This window comes from Nelusetta ayraudi, unplaced genomic scaffold, assembly GCF_046127955.1.
Source record: "Nelusetta ayraudi isolate G7.1 ecotype Tasmania unplaced genomic scaffold, CSIRO-AGI_Nayr_v1 ptg000130l, whole genome shotgun sequence".
Taxonomy (NCBI): Eukaryota; Metazoa; Chordata; class Actinopteri; order Tetraodontiformes; family Monacanthidae; genus Nelusetta; species Nelusetta ayraudi.
In genome coordinates, this window is record NW_027466180.1 from 1,146,517 (window position 1) to 1,162,617 (window position 16,101).

General features: G+C 44.8%; 1 protein-coding gene and 1 long non-coding RNA gene across 2 annotated transcripts; both read left to right on the forward strand.

Annotated features, from left to right (window-relative positions):
• Positions 1–1,021: 1,021 nt before the first annotated feature.
• On the forward strand, positions 1,022–13,632 carry adss2 (adenylosuccinate synthase 2). Its single transcript, XM_076050888.1, has 13 exons — positions 1,022–1,402; positions 5,020–5,122; positions 5,899–5,967; positions 6,076–6,126; positions 6,254–6,320; positions 8,368–8,475; positions 8,881–8,962; positions 9,048–9,174; positions 11,309–11,463; positions 11,816–11,940; positions 12,236–12,333; positions 12,557–12,706; positions 12,894–13,632. The coding sequence occupies exons 1-13, from the start codon at positions 1,223–1,225 to the stop codon at positions 12,944–12,946; spliced, it is 1,368 nt and encodes a 455-aa protein (XP_075907003.1). The 5' UTR covers positions 1,022–1,222; the 3' UTR covers positions 12,947–13,632.
• LOC142904653 (uncharacterized) lies at positions 6,382–7,385 on the forward strand. Its single transcript, XR_012929438.1, has 2 exons — positions 6,382–6,921; positions 6,971–7,385. It is a non-coding gene; the product is annotated as an uncharacterized LOC142904653 (long non-coding RNA).
• Positions 13,633–16,101: the final 2,469 nt, after the last annotated feature.

The following is a 16,101-nucleotide window of genomic DNA, read 5'->3' on the forward strand; positions in this document are numbered from 1 at the left end:
ACATACTGTATCTGTTTGCAAAATGAGAAATGCAATTTATTAAAATAAAGTCAAATATGGAAGTGGAAGTTACACCTCATAACCAAATATTGAAATGGGTGGATATCACAGAGTTCTATGTGGTTATTAATATTAGACCACTGTAAATATTTACTTCTCAAATTTAATTAGTGGGCAGCAACCGAATACTCCTGATTTTTCTTTTTTTTTTTCTTTTTTTCTTTTTTTTTTTCTTTAAATACTTTTACGCCGAGATCATTAGGCATCCTCATTTTAAGTCGATGGGTACTTAGTTACTGTAGCTTGGTGTTTAGTTAAATGAATAAAATATCAGTTAATGATGTCAAAAATGAATCATGCTGTGTTGATTAAAGTTTTTTTTTTTTAATTTATTTATTTTTACGATAATTACGTCGCATGAGGGGAAATTGAAAAGCTACGTGGCAGACAAGTTAAATACAACCGCATATGCCCATGTGACAGCAAACGATTTATGATACGGTACATTAAAAAACCGCATTACATAATGCAAATTACTTAAGAAACCAAACATTCATACAAGAGATTATGGGGCCGTTATGCTGCCTTTGCTAACTTTTCTGGAGACATCAAAGTCAAAGGAACGCTCCAAAGCAGTCCCCACCCTCTCTGATTCTTTATTAAACATCTTGAAGTCAAACACGGTCCAAACAAGGTTCCCTCCTTCACTGCGTTTCCTTGCACCTAAACACGCCTTCAGAATGATGGGTGTGTCTTCGGAGATGGAAATAACAAACTAAGATGACTCACTTCCCGCTCAATTTTAAACAACAACACTGTATTGACAAGCGAATCACCCCCCCCCCCACCCCCCCCCCCACCCCCCCAAATCAATTACCTTATTTTATTTATTTTTTTATTTACTCACATGACTGACACATTAGGTCACGTCTTTGCGGTCTGTCATGTTTTCTCGGACAACACGTGTGTTTGGCGTTCACACCTCCGCTGGCTCTGCGCATGAGCGGGGCGTGTTACTTCCTGGATTTTAAAGGTTCTGCCGTGAAGCGGAGGGAGAGAGACAGCCTGCTCGTCCCTCGGCGATCTTTGGTGCAGCAACAGCAACAGCAACAGCAGCCAGCCAGCCGGCCAGCAGCAGCAGCAGCAGCATCACGGTGTGCGGGGGGTAAAGAAAAAGAAGGCGCTCCAGCGTTGTCAGCTCAGCCACCGTACCCGAGCAGACATGTCAGAAAGTGGGTGTCAGGAAGCGAACGACAACAGGGGCAACCCGGAGCAGCGGCCGCCCAGACCGGCGGTCGGCAACAAAGTGACCGTGGTGCTGGGCGCTCAGTGGGGCGACGAAGGCAAAGGGAAAGTTGTGGACCTGCTGGCACAAGACGCGGATATTGTTTGCAGATGTCAGGTTGGTTGTTGCGGCGTCACTGCGCGCGCTTGTGAACGCGTCCCGGAAATGGAGCGCGCCGTTTGAACTGTGTGTGTGTGTGTGTGTGTGTGTGTGTGTGTGTGTGTGTGTGTGTGCGCGCGCGCACTAGCTAACCGACATACCAGCCGACGTGCCGTTCTCTTCACTATTATCGCTAATGTCACCTTGACTTCCTGCTAGCCAGCCAGTCACAACCCGCCACAGGGCCACCGTTAACCGCCGTCAAATGTTTGTTGGATGGATGGATGGATGGATGGAAGTGTCTCCTGTCGCGTGCACATGACCCGCGAGGATGTGAAGGTGCTTCGCGCCGTGGCGCGTGAACGCCAAAGTGGTCGTTTACACGTTTAATACGGTGCCTTAACCACATTGCTGTTCTACTGCATTATGTCTTGTTGTTTATATAAAAACGAAGGAGAATTTGTCTGGAGATGAGTGAGCTTTAATAACGTTAGCTCTGCTTGGCAAAAACAGACTAGCTACGGTTTTAGGGGGGACAAGAAGAGAGAATAAACTAGTGTTTAATAACACTAGTGCATATATGGAATACGTATAGCAGTCGTATAAAGGAGAACAGCGCAAGGTGTATTAGAAGTTTAAAGGTTCTCACGAGTCAACTTGGTGCCGTTGACGTCGTTATCAGCACGCTAAATACGCTGCCTGGTTAAAGAGTTGGATGAAAATGTGCTTGCATTCTTTTCATTACAATCCTCTACGTTTTCAATCACGCTGACATTGATTTTTTTTTCTTTTTTCTTTTAAGTGTCAACACGGTAACCCCCTTCGTCAATGTTGAATGTATGTTAAAATGTCTCATTTCTTGGTTGACTTCTGCGGAGCAATAAGAAGCAACGTTTACACGTTTAACACAGCACTTTAATCCTATTGCTGTTCTACCGTGTCGTTGTTGTCGTTACAGTTTGAGGGGAGACTTAAAAGAGAGAAGAAACTAGTGTTTAATTAATAACACTAGTGACAGTGTGGATTAACGGTTCTCACGAATCAACTTGTTGCCCTTGACGTCTTAAACTGTGCCAATTGTTCAAAATACAAACAAGCAGCTCACTAAATACGCTGCCCGGTTAAAGACTCAGGGTGAAAATGTACTTTCATTCTTTTCATGACAATCCTCGTAAGTTTTCAATCATACTAACATTGATTTTTTTTCAACATGGAAACCCCCTTCGTCAATATTGAATCTATGTTAAATGTTCCATTGAAAGATTGCCCGTTGTGCACCCTATCTATCGCCTTTGATCAGCCGTTTCCCACGTCAGTGTCCTGTATGTTAAAGATAAGCATACTAAGCTGTCCCATGTATATTAACTCTGTGGAGTTCGGCAGATTTACACTTACTACTCGGTACTCAAAAAGCGCAAGTTACTATTTTCAGAACCTGGAATAACTCTTAAAAATAAACCACTTTACGGCAGCGGGCCCGGGGCCCCTGTCCTGAACGCACATTATTATGCATGTGCGTCTCTTGGGAGGCTTTGCGCGTGTGCACGTGTGTGTGTGTGTGTGTGTGGGGTGAAGTGCCGTCGCACTGATCTTTTTATAAAATGAGCTTTGCCAGCAGACCTGCTCGGTGTTCCTTACAGGCCGCTCCAGACCTCTAACGATCCTCGAAATCTCACTCGGGGGTTACGAGTATGAAGAAATGGGTGTGTTGTTGACTGCGAAATATCATATGTATTGTGTTTGGTCCAATAAATGCCGCCACATTTCCTCATTAGCCTTGTATGACGATCCACTTCCCTGATTTGTGTAGCGTAAGCTTAAGGGATAATTATGGGAGAGGAGATTATGATCCAGCATGACTAATGCTATTTAATCAACAGAAGGAGAAGGGATTTTATTTTTTCTTCCGCCCAAATGTAATCAAGAAGACTGTCTGTAGGCCAGGTCATTTTTTTTTTAATAGTCAGAAATGTTTGTAGAATGATAGAAAAAAATTTAATTTTGACCCTTGACCCTTTGTTACCAAATTAATCTGTATTACAAATGCACTTCAAAATAGAAACCCGAAAATGTAAGTGGACAGTGGCCTTTTATGGCCTTGCAAAGCTTTTGTTTTAGGAACCACCTGTTTGAAATTATTTTGGGAAGCCCACTGCCTTGAAAGGTTCTCATTAAAACCAGAAACCTTCCTCTCCGAAATACAGTTGTCTATCCTATGTACCAATTTTAGTGTCTTGGGACATTGTTTTTTTTCCCCCGTTTTTGAATATATATATATGAAGAATTTCATGATCAATTGTACACCGTAGGCATGACTGCAGAAAGAAGCGGGTATTGAAATGGATGGATGGATGACTAATTGCTGTCGAGGCCGTCGGATCAGTGCACTATTTCAGCCAAACATCATAGATTCATCAGTTAAAGCCCCACCTTGAGCCATTTCATAATAAGGGTGTGAATCCCCACCCCGCTGGGCTGCTGTGCTGAGTCAGCCGGAGCCGGCGGAGGCCTTGTGTACAGAGAGAACAGCTGTATAGGAAACCAGAGTTATGCTTGTCGACGGGTAGGATGGATTGTAAACGTATCTAAAAACACAGCCACCACCCTCCCGCGACCCCCTCCCGCCCCCCGAGTTCCCTTTCCACCTTCAGGGAACTGCCGTGGCCAGGAATAACATCATGTGGTCGAAGCACATGCTGTGCTTGATTTATACCCACAAGGCTGTTGCGCTATGAACACATCCTGGTCACAGGATACTGAGTGAAATTGGCATGCGGAGACATGCAGTGAGGATCCGTCTGTATGCATTTTGCCTTATCGAATGTTTGAAGCAAAAAAAAAAAAAAAAAATACCTTTCAGTCCCCACCCCCCGAGAAATTTCTCATCTGCTTTGGCTCTTGACGTCTGGTTATCATCTTATTTTGGTGTCTGTTTGTTCGCGTATGGGCTGCACAGGATAATGTGTTACTAGGTTACATAAAAAAAGAGGCAAAAGGCCATAGTGTTTAGTTGCTTTCAAAGGCTTCACTTTTTGTGTTATGTTATGTAAAACACATATTATGTATTATTTGAAGAACTTTTTACGGCACTCTTTGCTGTACTATAGCATGGTGACAGCAACAGTGTGTGTGTGTGTGTGTGTGTGTGTGTGTGTGTGTGTGTGTGTGTGTGTGTGTGTGTGTGTGTGTGTGTGTGTGTGTGTGTGTGTGTGTGTGTGTGTGTGTGTGTGTGTGTGTGTGTGCCTCCTTATAGAAGGCTAACTAGGAAGTGTAGCATTATATTTTGGATCAAACACAGTAAATATGATGCTTCACAGTCATTTCTATCCTGCCATTACTCTGGTATGTGTTTTACCCGACACGCCCCTTCCTTCATATATAGTATACGTATATATGTCACTCTAAAATGAAAACAAAAAAAAAAGTTAGGGAAACGTTTTGAAACCTTTTCTCTAATTTCCTGCAGCCTCTGACCGCTGCCACGCAACCAAATACCAACAGGCCTTTTGTGGTGTGCAATGCTTGTTGCTACTTGCACAGATATTTGGCCTCGCTCACGGCGACGCTAAACAAACCTGACGAGCCTTCCATTAATCTCGCGCTCCTCCACGTGCCGTTTGTGTGTTTGCCTGCAGGGCGGCAACAACGCGGGCCACACAGTGGTGGTGGACTCGGTGGAGTACGACTTCCACCTGCTGCCCAGCGGGATCATCAACCCCACGGCCACCGCCTTCATCGGTGGGTACCGCACACGCAACGCCAAGTCTGATCCGTCCTGCCTTTGCACATTGATCGGGACCCCTTTTGACATCAGCGCCTTCATTTTGACAACTGCGCCTGCGATCGTTGCCAGACTTGCGCACCGCACCGCGTCCATTCGTCTGCAGTGACTTCATTAGCTAATGGCGTCTTACTCTTGTCTGACTTCCAGTCCAGTCTGGCCCTCCAGCAGCACCTCTGCGTCGAAGAATGTATGAACTGACAGGACGTCAATGCAACGCACTAAATAGCATTTATGTTTTTAAAGGTCCAGTGTGTAATATTTGGCTTGAGTTATGATTTTCATATTGGTAAAAGCTTAGCGTGCTGCCCATAAATGCATATATAAAAGTGTATACCGGCTTCCCTTAGAGCGGTTCTCATATATAAGAATATACGTAGTCCTCGTGATCTTGCGCTGCCATTTTTTAAGGAAGCCCATCTGACCGTGAACTGAATACCCAACGCGCTGTCAGGTGGGCTTCCTAAATACTTAATTTTTTTTTTATAATTAAAATCTTTAATATGTAAATGGTTCTTTTTTTGTATGAATAAAATATATCTGGCCCACATTTCGGAAATTATGCGCAGCACACAGTTCCAGAAATCAACTCTTATACTTCTCTCACCTCACTGCCCCTGGAACTAAATGGTTGAACATTACCGCAGACCTGTTTAAACACTGTTTCCTTCGAAAACACTTTGAAATGTCCTTCTATTTCAAACAAGCGTCTTTCTTTTATTTTATTTTCCAGGTAACGGCGTCGTGATCCACCTTCCAGGACTGTTCGAAGAGGCCGAAAAGAATGACCGCAAAGGAAACGGTGAGTGCCGCGCTGCTGCTCTGAGCACGTGCATAATCAATAATGGGCGGCAGCGGACTGTTGAGCTTTCAACGTGCGCACACTCACGACTGGCCTGGATGTGTTCAGGTCTGAAGGGCTGGGACAAGAGGCTGATCATCTCCGACAGAGCACATATCGGTAAGTCCTCTCCAACCGCCCCTGGAGGTTGTTTGTGTCGGGGTATCGGGGGGAATGGGGGGGGGGTCGATTGTGTGTCTCTCTGAGGTGTGTGAGAGTGTGTGTCCCCTCTCTCCCTCCTCCGCAGTGTTTGACTTCCACCAAGCGGTTGATGGGGTTCAGGAACAGCAGAGGCAGGAGCAAGCAGGCAAGAAGTAAGAATACTGTCGCTTTGACAACGGCTGCCCCCCACACCCACACCCACACACACACACACTCACACACACACACACACTCACAGCACACGCACTGATCTCGGAGCTTTTAAAAATCAAGTGTGCCAAATCAAGTGGAACTCGAAAATCAACCCGCCTGCCACGTCACAAAGTGTACCAATGGTTCTTCTAGATGTGCTCTCCTGCCGCCTGGATCCTCCTCACTGCTGCCTCACTGTTTTAATTCCCAATCCCAGAAGGTTCAACAAATCAACAGTTTTCGCCAAACTAGGCATAAACGCACCATTTTCTGATGGTCTGTCACCACCACCATCGTTTCTCAGCTTAGCCCGGGGGGGAGGCAAATGTTTTGACTGGTGGGGCCACAGTGGGTTCTATCTACTATGGGATATGTAGAAAACATGTGGTTCAAAATATGTGTTTGAAGTCCCGCAGTATTTAGCTTTGTATTGAGAAGACTCTTAAAACACTGAAAAAGTAATAAAATACGTCTATTTTATGACTTGCTGGCTATTAATATCATTTCTTCAAGATTGGCGGGCTGTAAATTGCACAAGCCTGGCTTAGTCTGTTATGCCAAGTTGGGCAAGCAACGAACACATGACTGAAATGTCAAGCAGACTAGTCAGTCATTTTAATGTGCTCAGAAACACACAAGTTTTCTACGCTGGCAAATCAACTCCTGAGCTCTGAATACCAAACAGCTGCTGTGTGCGCGTGTGGCTGTGAGTGAGTATGTGAAGATGAGTCTTCACCAGGGTCCCTTAAAGGCACAGTCATTAAAGACTCAGCAGATTGCGTGACAGTCTGCTGGATTTCCGGCCTTTCTCGGCGTCCTGTGAGCTCCTCTGCCTGGTGGTCGCAGCCGCACGGCAGCCGCACCGTCGGATTAGAGGAGTTTTGTCTGGTTAGACTGAAACCCAAACTTTGAATTCTTTAAGCACACAGAGGAGAGACCTCGAGCTCTGTGAATGTCATGTCAAAGTGACGACAACCACAACAACCGGGCCATATTGGGAGTTGCATTACTTGGTGCTGCAAAAGTAGCCGTGGAAACTTGTGGACCACCTGATTTGGAAGACTACGGAAACGATCACGTTTTTTACGTGATAATCGTCACGTTATTCTGTGAAAGTCTTGCGTTACAATGTGAAAATTATCACGTGAAACTATTCTATCGGTGAGCTCTATTTTTATCCAGTGTGGCAGCACATGGCGGAAGTGCATCAACTCGAGTGGATTGAAAAGGAACCCACGATAGGACAGAATTTCAAAGGATTTTTGGGGGGGGGTTTCCAGAAATCTAAAATGAAAAACCTTTGGAAGTTTCATTTTTTCAGCTTCACAGACTGATCTCCTTGTAATTTAGCCTCAAGCCCTCTTGTCCTTTCATGACCTGGCGTTCAGATTACTGTTTGCTCGCCCTATGGAGGACGTGATTCTACTTCAGGGCTCGCAAAATTTACTTTGGCGAGCGATGCTTTTTTTTTTTTTTTTTTTTTTTTAAAGCCTGATTTCCAGGAGGCCCGTGTTGAGTACTTCATGTACTGTAAATGGTTAACTGGTTTAACGTGTCAGCTGAGCAGCGAACGCTGACACTCTCTCTGTCTTAAGGGTGAAGGCAGTAAAAACGTTTCAACAAAACCGAAGTTGCTTTTGTGCATTTGGCCCTCAAGGCACTAAAACTTGTTTGCTGCTTCCTGATGAACAAGCCCTGGATTAGTTCAACTGTGGAACCTGTGTGACGATCATGATTTCTACTTTCCTGCTTTAGTATTTTCAGTTGAATATTGAATAAAAAATGGAATGGTGACTGAACAGATAGCTTTCCTCATATTGTCACCACTCTCAATGTTTGTAATGAGAAAAAGCGTACTAGAATAAAAATAATGCAATAATTAATTTTCAGTCATTCCTGTTTTTAATAATTTGCAAAGAAATATATGATATATATGATGCAGATTTACCTTCTGTTTCCAACCCCCCCCCCCCCCCCCCCATCCTGTTCTTCTGTCCTCTCAACCAGCCTCGGGACAACAAAGAAGGGGATTGGCCCAGTGTACTCGGCGAAGGCGGCGCGCAGCGGTCTCCGGATATGCGACCTGTTGGCCGACTTCAACCAGTTCTCTGAAAGGTCCGTTTGAATAGTTAGTCTTTGCCTGTGACGACTGCAGTCGTTTTAAAAACCCTGTGGCCTCTTCCTCACGCTTAAAATCTTCAAAAGTTTGTCACACGTAACAGAGGCTCATTTCTTTGACGGGGAACTTTCGGGAGCATTTCTATGAAATACGCCAAATAATAAAATCTGAAAAATGCCTCACATAACGTTTTCCGATGACCCCGGGTGCAAATTGTGGTGGAAGCCGAAGCAGTCACTCGTCTTTGTCCTTCTGCCGTCGTCACAAAGCGACAAAATCCACACGGCCGTGTGTGTATCTCCTCGCAGGTTCAGGGTGTAAAGTTGTGTTTTGCCATCAAAGTTGGTGGCTCGAATGACTCCCACAGGAAACTGATCAAGGCCGACGGTTTGCCGTTCCAGATATAAAATGTTGGCCCAGCAGTACAAGGCCATGTACCCAACCCTGGAGACCGACGTCGAGGGGGAGCTGCTGAAGTTAAAGGTGATGCGCCGGCTTTAAGGAAGAAGAAGAAGGAGAACAAAGAAGTTCTCGTCTTCACCACTTAACGTTCTGCGTTCCATCTCAGAACTACGCGGAGAAGATCAAGCCCATGGTGAGGGATGGCGTGCACTACATGTACGAGGCCCTTCACGGTTCGCCCAAGAAGATCCTGGTAGAAGGAGCCAACGCAGCCTTGCTGGACATAGACTTCGGTCAGTGTTGCGTCTGAGTGCACGTGGAATGTTTGGGAGATGTGATAAAATGGAAAACTTTGTCATAAAACGCTCCTGAATCTTACACACACTGGGCCTTTAACTGCACTGTGTGTATGTTTAGTGATTCTCTTGACAATAACCCCCAGTTTCTTTGTGCTTGTGCATTTTTTTTTTTGCCCTTTCTATATCGCTAAGCGCTGTCGAGTGCATTTCTGATGGCCCACCGGTGTTGCCCTCAACACACTTAAAGCTTTGTGATGCTCTTTACGATAGCCTGCTTGGAGCTCAGACTAGACGTGACGGTAAGTGCGCTAACGGCTAACCAGCCGAGTGACGCAGCACGCTCACGGTTGGAACCCCCCCCCCCCCCCCCCAGGACGGCACCTAGACTGTGCATGAGCACAACGGCATTCTGTCTGTCACCGGCAGCCTGTCTTGCTGTCGTTAGGCTCACAAACTCAACGCAATTTCATGAGAAAAGTGAAAGCATGACTGTTTCTTTCTTTCTTTTTTTTTTTTTCCCTTTGTCCTGTCACACACAGAGTTATCTCACTAATCGTTTAGATGTTGGTGTGGGTCACTGCAGTGCAGCACAGTGTTAATTATTCAGAGAATTATCTGCAACCAGCGTAGCAAAGTTAACATTACACAAAGGTAATGGAATTTATTAACAAAACGCAGGGCTGGCGTGTCCTGCGCGGAGGTCGCCGTCTCCGTCTGACTTTATCTTGGCTACAAAGACACAGTATTGTCACATTCCAAGTTTTATCTTTCTGCAGTCAGGGCGACACGATTTAAAGAAATCTCCTCTGCTGTTGTGTTGACTGTGGAAGCATTCATGGCCACACACTACTGCTCGTGGACCCACATCAAATCTTTGGTTGCACAACAGAATCCTGGCGCACTTGGACGCTTCGCATGTGGGCGGCGGCGGCGGGCCTTTCAGCCGCCCTCCCGTCTTCACCTTCATTTTTAGTCACTCAATAGGAGATGTGCACCGTCTCAGTGGAGACGCCACGTTGTCTGTCCGTCCGTCCGTCTTTGTCCTTTCCTTCCGCCAGAAGTGCGCTTCGCGGAAATTAGCTTCAAATCACTTGTGGTGGGAAAGTTTACTGTGGCCTAATCCAATACGCACACTTAACTAACGGTCGTGTGTGGTTAGTTCCAAACCATAATACAGAAGCAGAAGGATATTATGTAATGCGAGAAAGAAACTGTCAGTCAGGAACCTAGTAGACCTGTTTGGACGGAGGTGGCGGCGCTGCGTCCTCACGCACTCAATTCTGACAAGCGCTCAAAGTTTTTCCTTTTAAAATGTGTTTGACAGGCCCGAAGCTCAATGTGTCCACTCTGACGGCTAAACAAGTTAGACAAAACACAGGCTGGAAAAGCAGCCGCGAGTTTCGCTCGCTGTCAAAAAAGTGACACAGATGAGATTCCATCTTTTCAGACGGCTGAAAGAGCGATGCGGCAACTGAGCCTCAGGCTAAAACAGCAGGGTTTCTTATTTCACATCAGTAGCTGATGTTTTTTTTCTTCCATGCAGCTGTAAAATTTGTAATTTCTTGATTTAGTCTGCGATCAGAAGGGAAATAAAATACAGAGTTCTCAGGTCAGAGACAACCAGCCTGTAATTAAGACACACATGCTCGAACAGCTCTGATTGGCCACTGAGAGTTTTATTTATTTTTCTATCTGGAGAAAATGTCACATACCGTTTGTATGTTGAGTTTGGAGAGTGAAACATTGAAACGTACAACAGTTCTCAGGTTGTAACTTATGAGACAAATGTTTCTGGTCTGCAGTTTGTACCTACAGCTGTCGGCCTCAGCTTCATGGACCTTCACTGTCTTATGTGATGTTAAACTGTGAGGGCTGCGTTCCATCTCAGCATGGAATCTTACGACGGGGGCCAAACAAAGTTTTGTATTCATCACGATGAAGGAGGAAATTGTTGCAATTTGACTCGTAATCACTGTTGATGCCGCCACAGGAAGGGCTGTTGCTGGATTTTAAGCACCTAAAGAAAACTGACTGACTGACTGCAAAAGTTCAACCAAAGTCTGATTCATATGTTTACATATGTAAGTTTTTATATATATATATATTTTTTCATTTCATGTCATGGCAGGAACATACCCGTTTGTGACGTCGTCCAACTGCACAGTGGGTGGCGTGTGCACCGGACTGGGCATGCCCCCTCAGAATGTCGGCGAGGTGTACGGGGTGGTCAAGGCCTACACCACCAGAGTCGGCATCGGCGCCTTCCCCTCAGAGCAGAAGAATGTAAGAGAACGGGCTAAGCAACTTGCACCGCTTTGTAATCCAACGACAAACAAAAAAACAAAACAAAAAAGACAGCCCGGCTCTGGTATGCGTCCCAGCTCCCGGCAGAAGAAGGTTACCTCCTTTGTCCAACAGCACCACCCAGTGGAGGCTTTGCTTCCCTACTGCAAGGAAGAAGACGCGGTGCGCTCGACTTGACGGTCAGAGAGTGTCTGTGTGAACCCCTGCGCAGTGCTGAGAGTGAAGTGAGATTTTAGGAAAGCGCCTCTCGAGACACCGAAGAAGAAACGGCGTCGCCCACCTTGTGCAGGCTGAGCCTGATGCATGTCTGTGCTCACCTTGTTGTCTCCAGGACACCGGAGACCTTCTTCAGACTCGGGGGAAGGAGGTGGGTGTGACCACAGGCAGAAAGAGGCGATGTGGTTGGCTGGATCTGGTGCTCATCAAATATGCACACATGATTAATGGATTCACAGCGTGAGTTCAGTGTGTACACGGGAATTGTGTTGATGCGTGTTTTCCAGTGTTTTCTTTTGCTGTGTGAAGGCAGGTTTCCGGTCCGTTTGTGTAACTCTGCTATGTTAATTGAGGAGATTCAATGGGCTGTATTTCTCTGATAACTCTGCAGAACTGTCAGTAGTCGGTAGTATTTTCTTCTTTACATTAACCCTGTAAAGTTTTTTTTCTAATGCATTTCCTGTTTAGTGATTTGCAAGATTCACCGTCTGTGTGTGCAGGCGTCTAACTCCATGTTCCAACCTTGTCTTCCCAGTATAGCTCTAACCAAACTGGACATACTTGACGTTTTCTCTGAGATCAAAGTGGGGTTAGCGTACAAAGTGGACAACCAAACTATACCTCACTTCCCAGGTGAGCTGCTGAGTGTTGATTTTCCAGCAAATCGTGAACGAAAAATCTTGATTCACGACCAGATTGGATAGACTGTTACTGAATTGATCATTTCGTGCTCAGAATGCCTTTTAGCTTTAGGTATTCATTCTTGTCAGACAAGGTAATCTGACCTATCTCGTAAAAACCAATTGTGTCATTGTGTACTTGTGTTGCTCCTCACCTTCCATGGCACCGTTGCCAGCCAATCAGGAGGTTCTGCAGCGCGTGGAGGTGGTGTATGAGACGCTGCCGGGCTGGAACAGCGACACGTCAGCTGCCAGAAGCTTTGAGGAGCTGCCCGACAACGCCCAGAAATACGTTCGCTTCATCGAGGAGCACGTCGGAGTGCCTCGTAATGCTGCCACACACACACACACACACACACTCAATTTAAAGGAAATTAATTGAATGATGTCATTAGTGCAGCAAAACAAAAATGTCATTTTCAGGATAATTAAATATGCCTTTTTAAATGTTTTTTTTAGTTTGATGGTTTTCCCTGTGAATGTACACCAGTGTCTGCTTGTCTGTCTCCGCAGTGAAGTGGATCGGTGTGGGGAAGTCCCGGGAGTCCATGATCCAGCTGTTTTAGACTGGCGGAGGAGACACGGGAAGGATGCACAGCAGCGTCTCAACCGTCCCAACACACTCTTAACTACACACACTAACACACAACATAGCTACCTACCTTGTGTGATCTCTCAGAGAGATTCATGATCTGTTTTCAAAGCTTTATCACTGTATCATCAGAGACCAGTCCGCTCCGGATCTGTCCTGACCTCCTGCCCTGACCTGCGATGTAGGCCAGAAGCTACATCCAGATTTTAATCCCTTTTTAAATGTCCTGTAATTCTACGACAGTCGGGTCCTTTCACTTCCCTTTATATTGTAGCCACATACTAACGTGCCGCAGCATCTTTTTCATGGACTTCATGTGCTCATGCAAACACACAGACAAGGAATACAGTCCGACGGAGGCGCTCACAGCTTTGGATCAAACTAGGATCGTGTGTCTTTTTATTGTTCATCTATGCTGTGTTTTCCATGCGCTGTGCCAGTCTGGTGTAAGTCAGTTTGGAAATTTGAATCTTGGCACTTTAGATGCTGTGGACTTTATCTGCTCTGTGTTTTGCTCTGCCAGGCTTTCAGCACATCCTGGTGTGATAAAGGGATCCTTTAATATTTGTAACCTTTTGGGTGTTTTTTTCTTTCTTTCTTTCTTGTGTGTCTGTCCTGACTGTCATTCATCAAATGACTGAAGTAAAGACCTCACAATTTTCCTGTCTGCCAACCAAATAATTGCTCTTCAGGCTCATAGACTGGCGAAGCCTATTTTGTGAGTTTTCCATCATAATACAAGTGCAGCCATTAAGAAAATGCCAATATAAACATATAAGCCAGTAAGAAGTTTGCTCTGGTGTCATGTGACAAGATGTGTTCCCAATACCCTCAAATGGCACCTACACGAACTGGTATACCAAACATGTTTAGATTATCCCCCCCCAAAAAAATTCTGTCAGGCAAGTTAATAAAATACTACGTCTTATTTGGAGGTACAGCTTGCAAGTTAGAGTCGCCAGAAATGATGCCGGTTTTCATCATGGACACTAGAGGGAGACATTTGACAATAAATAACGTTAATACCTTAATGACGCCAAAACATAATTTTCTTAGCACAATTAAGTGCTAAGAATTAAACAAGTTTTAATAACGAATGGGTTTACGTGACAGCTAAAGCTACATCATTCATAGCCCGATATATTGCAAAGTTCTATGTGATAAATTCGTTTTATTTATCGAAGAAGCAAACACTTATGAAGAATAAATAACATTCCCCACAGGATAAGCAGCTGAAATAATGTTCCAATATTTGAGTGACATTTTCGCTCACGATCGTTTTAATAATAAAGCTGTGGTTGAGTCTTCCAGTGGCACTGTAAAGGCTTTTGTTCAACAGCATATGTTACTGATTCAGTTATATTATATTATTAATTAATGTTCAATATATATAATATTAAGTGTAAGGAAGGGTGGGCTCTTCAAGTGTAGGATAACTTTAAAACTGAGTCCTACCTTGTTATTGCGCTGTCAAAAAAAAAAAAAAAAAGACCCCACCTTTAATGCAATATTTCCCTTTCAGACAATGGGTAATTTTCGTAAGCACCACAAACGGTTTTCAAATTGCTAGCTTCAGTATTTAGAAATAGGATATAAATATAAACTGTCCGATATATCCTCATAGACTCCCACTCAATTTCAAAATTTACGTTAGACTTACCTTTAAAATATATCCTCCCTCGATTGATAAAGTCCTTCAAATACCCAAAAGGTGTTTTTTTTTGTTTTGTTTTTTTCAACAAGTTGCTTTATTTTGTTAATTTATTACTTTATTAAAGATAGTTGGTTGCGTTCTACAAGTAGTGCTAGGCTCACGTCACTGCGGTTTTTCAGTGCTAGCTAGCGAACCCAAACATGACGGCTCACGAAGGTTTTTTAGCGTTGTTGAAACCGGAAGACGTATTACTACAACGTTGACATGCGCCATAAAAAGTAGTTAGTTCGTTGTTTGAATGTTAAGAAACTGACAATGAAATGACGGAGCCCTTGGGCACGAGAAGAACTTTATCAATCAAGCTTTAAACAGACGTGTTTTTAAAGTTATTCCATCGTGAAGTTTGATGTTTCAGTGTGGAAAGGGGCATTATATTAAAATCAGTCAGTGGTGTTCATAATGAGCCCAAGCAGACTCACAACAACAACAACAAAAACCATGGCAAAATTTTTTTGAAAGTGAAATATCTCTAAGTAAGTACTTCAGGTCCACGTAACCCCCTGCCTCTGTCGCCACCACATCACCACAACCTCACCTGCAACTCATTTCCCTGCCTTCTCCCAGCTTCCTCCCACTATTTGAATAGATCTGAATCTCTCTCTCTCTCTCTCTCACACACACACACACACACACACACACACACACACACACACACACACACACACACATACACAGAGAGGCTGCTCTCATCCAGATGCACTCTGCTTTTTGTCTCTACCAAATTGGACTTCTCTCTGTCCTGCGCAGCTGTCAGGTGAAGAGGTTTTGCCCTGTTGAATTAACTGTGTCACCTTGCGCGCACACACACACACACACACACACACATACATACACATGCACACAGTGGCCTCTGGCATGAAGCCGGGCCTCTCTCTGAATTGGTGTCTATCTTGATGAGATGCTGGATGGCAAAGAGCATCGCTGCCTCTCTATCTGGGTCGTGGCTTCACTGGTTTTGCTTCCCTCCTCTTTACCCTGTGCCATTAAGGCCCTCTCCTCCCCTCAACCCTCCAAACTCAACCCCAGCCACCCCTGTCAACCCCTCTGTCCTCTCTGTACAACTCCTTCCCCCTCCTCCTCGTCCTCCTCGCCCTCATTTGAATCCCACAGCGAGGCCTCTTTGTCCATTGGCTGCTGTTGCATTGTGCTGCAGAGGGAAGCAGAGTAAATGGGCAAGCAAATGAGTTCTTGTCCCTCAGCCCGCCAGCTGTAATGTTACAACACACACACATGCACATAAAGGTGTTGCCATTAACGACGTTCCAGCTAATCATTTTCATCTTTTGGCCATGACCTCTGACCTGCAGGAGCAATAGGTGTTTTTTTTTTATTAGCCCAAGTTTACTATGGGGTTTAGAGCAGCATAGATAGATAAGAAAATATGTTCTTTTCTTCCCCATAAAAAGAATTGTGTC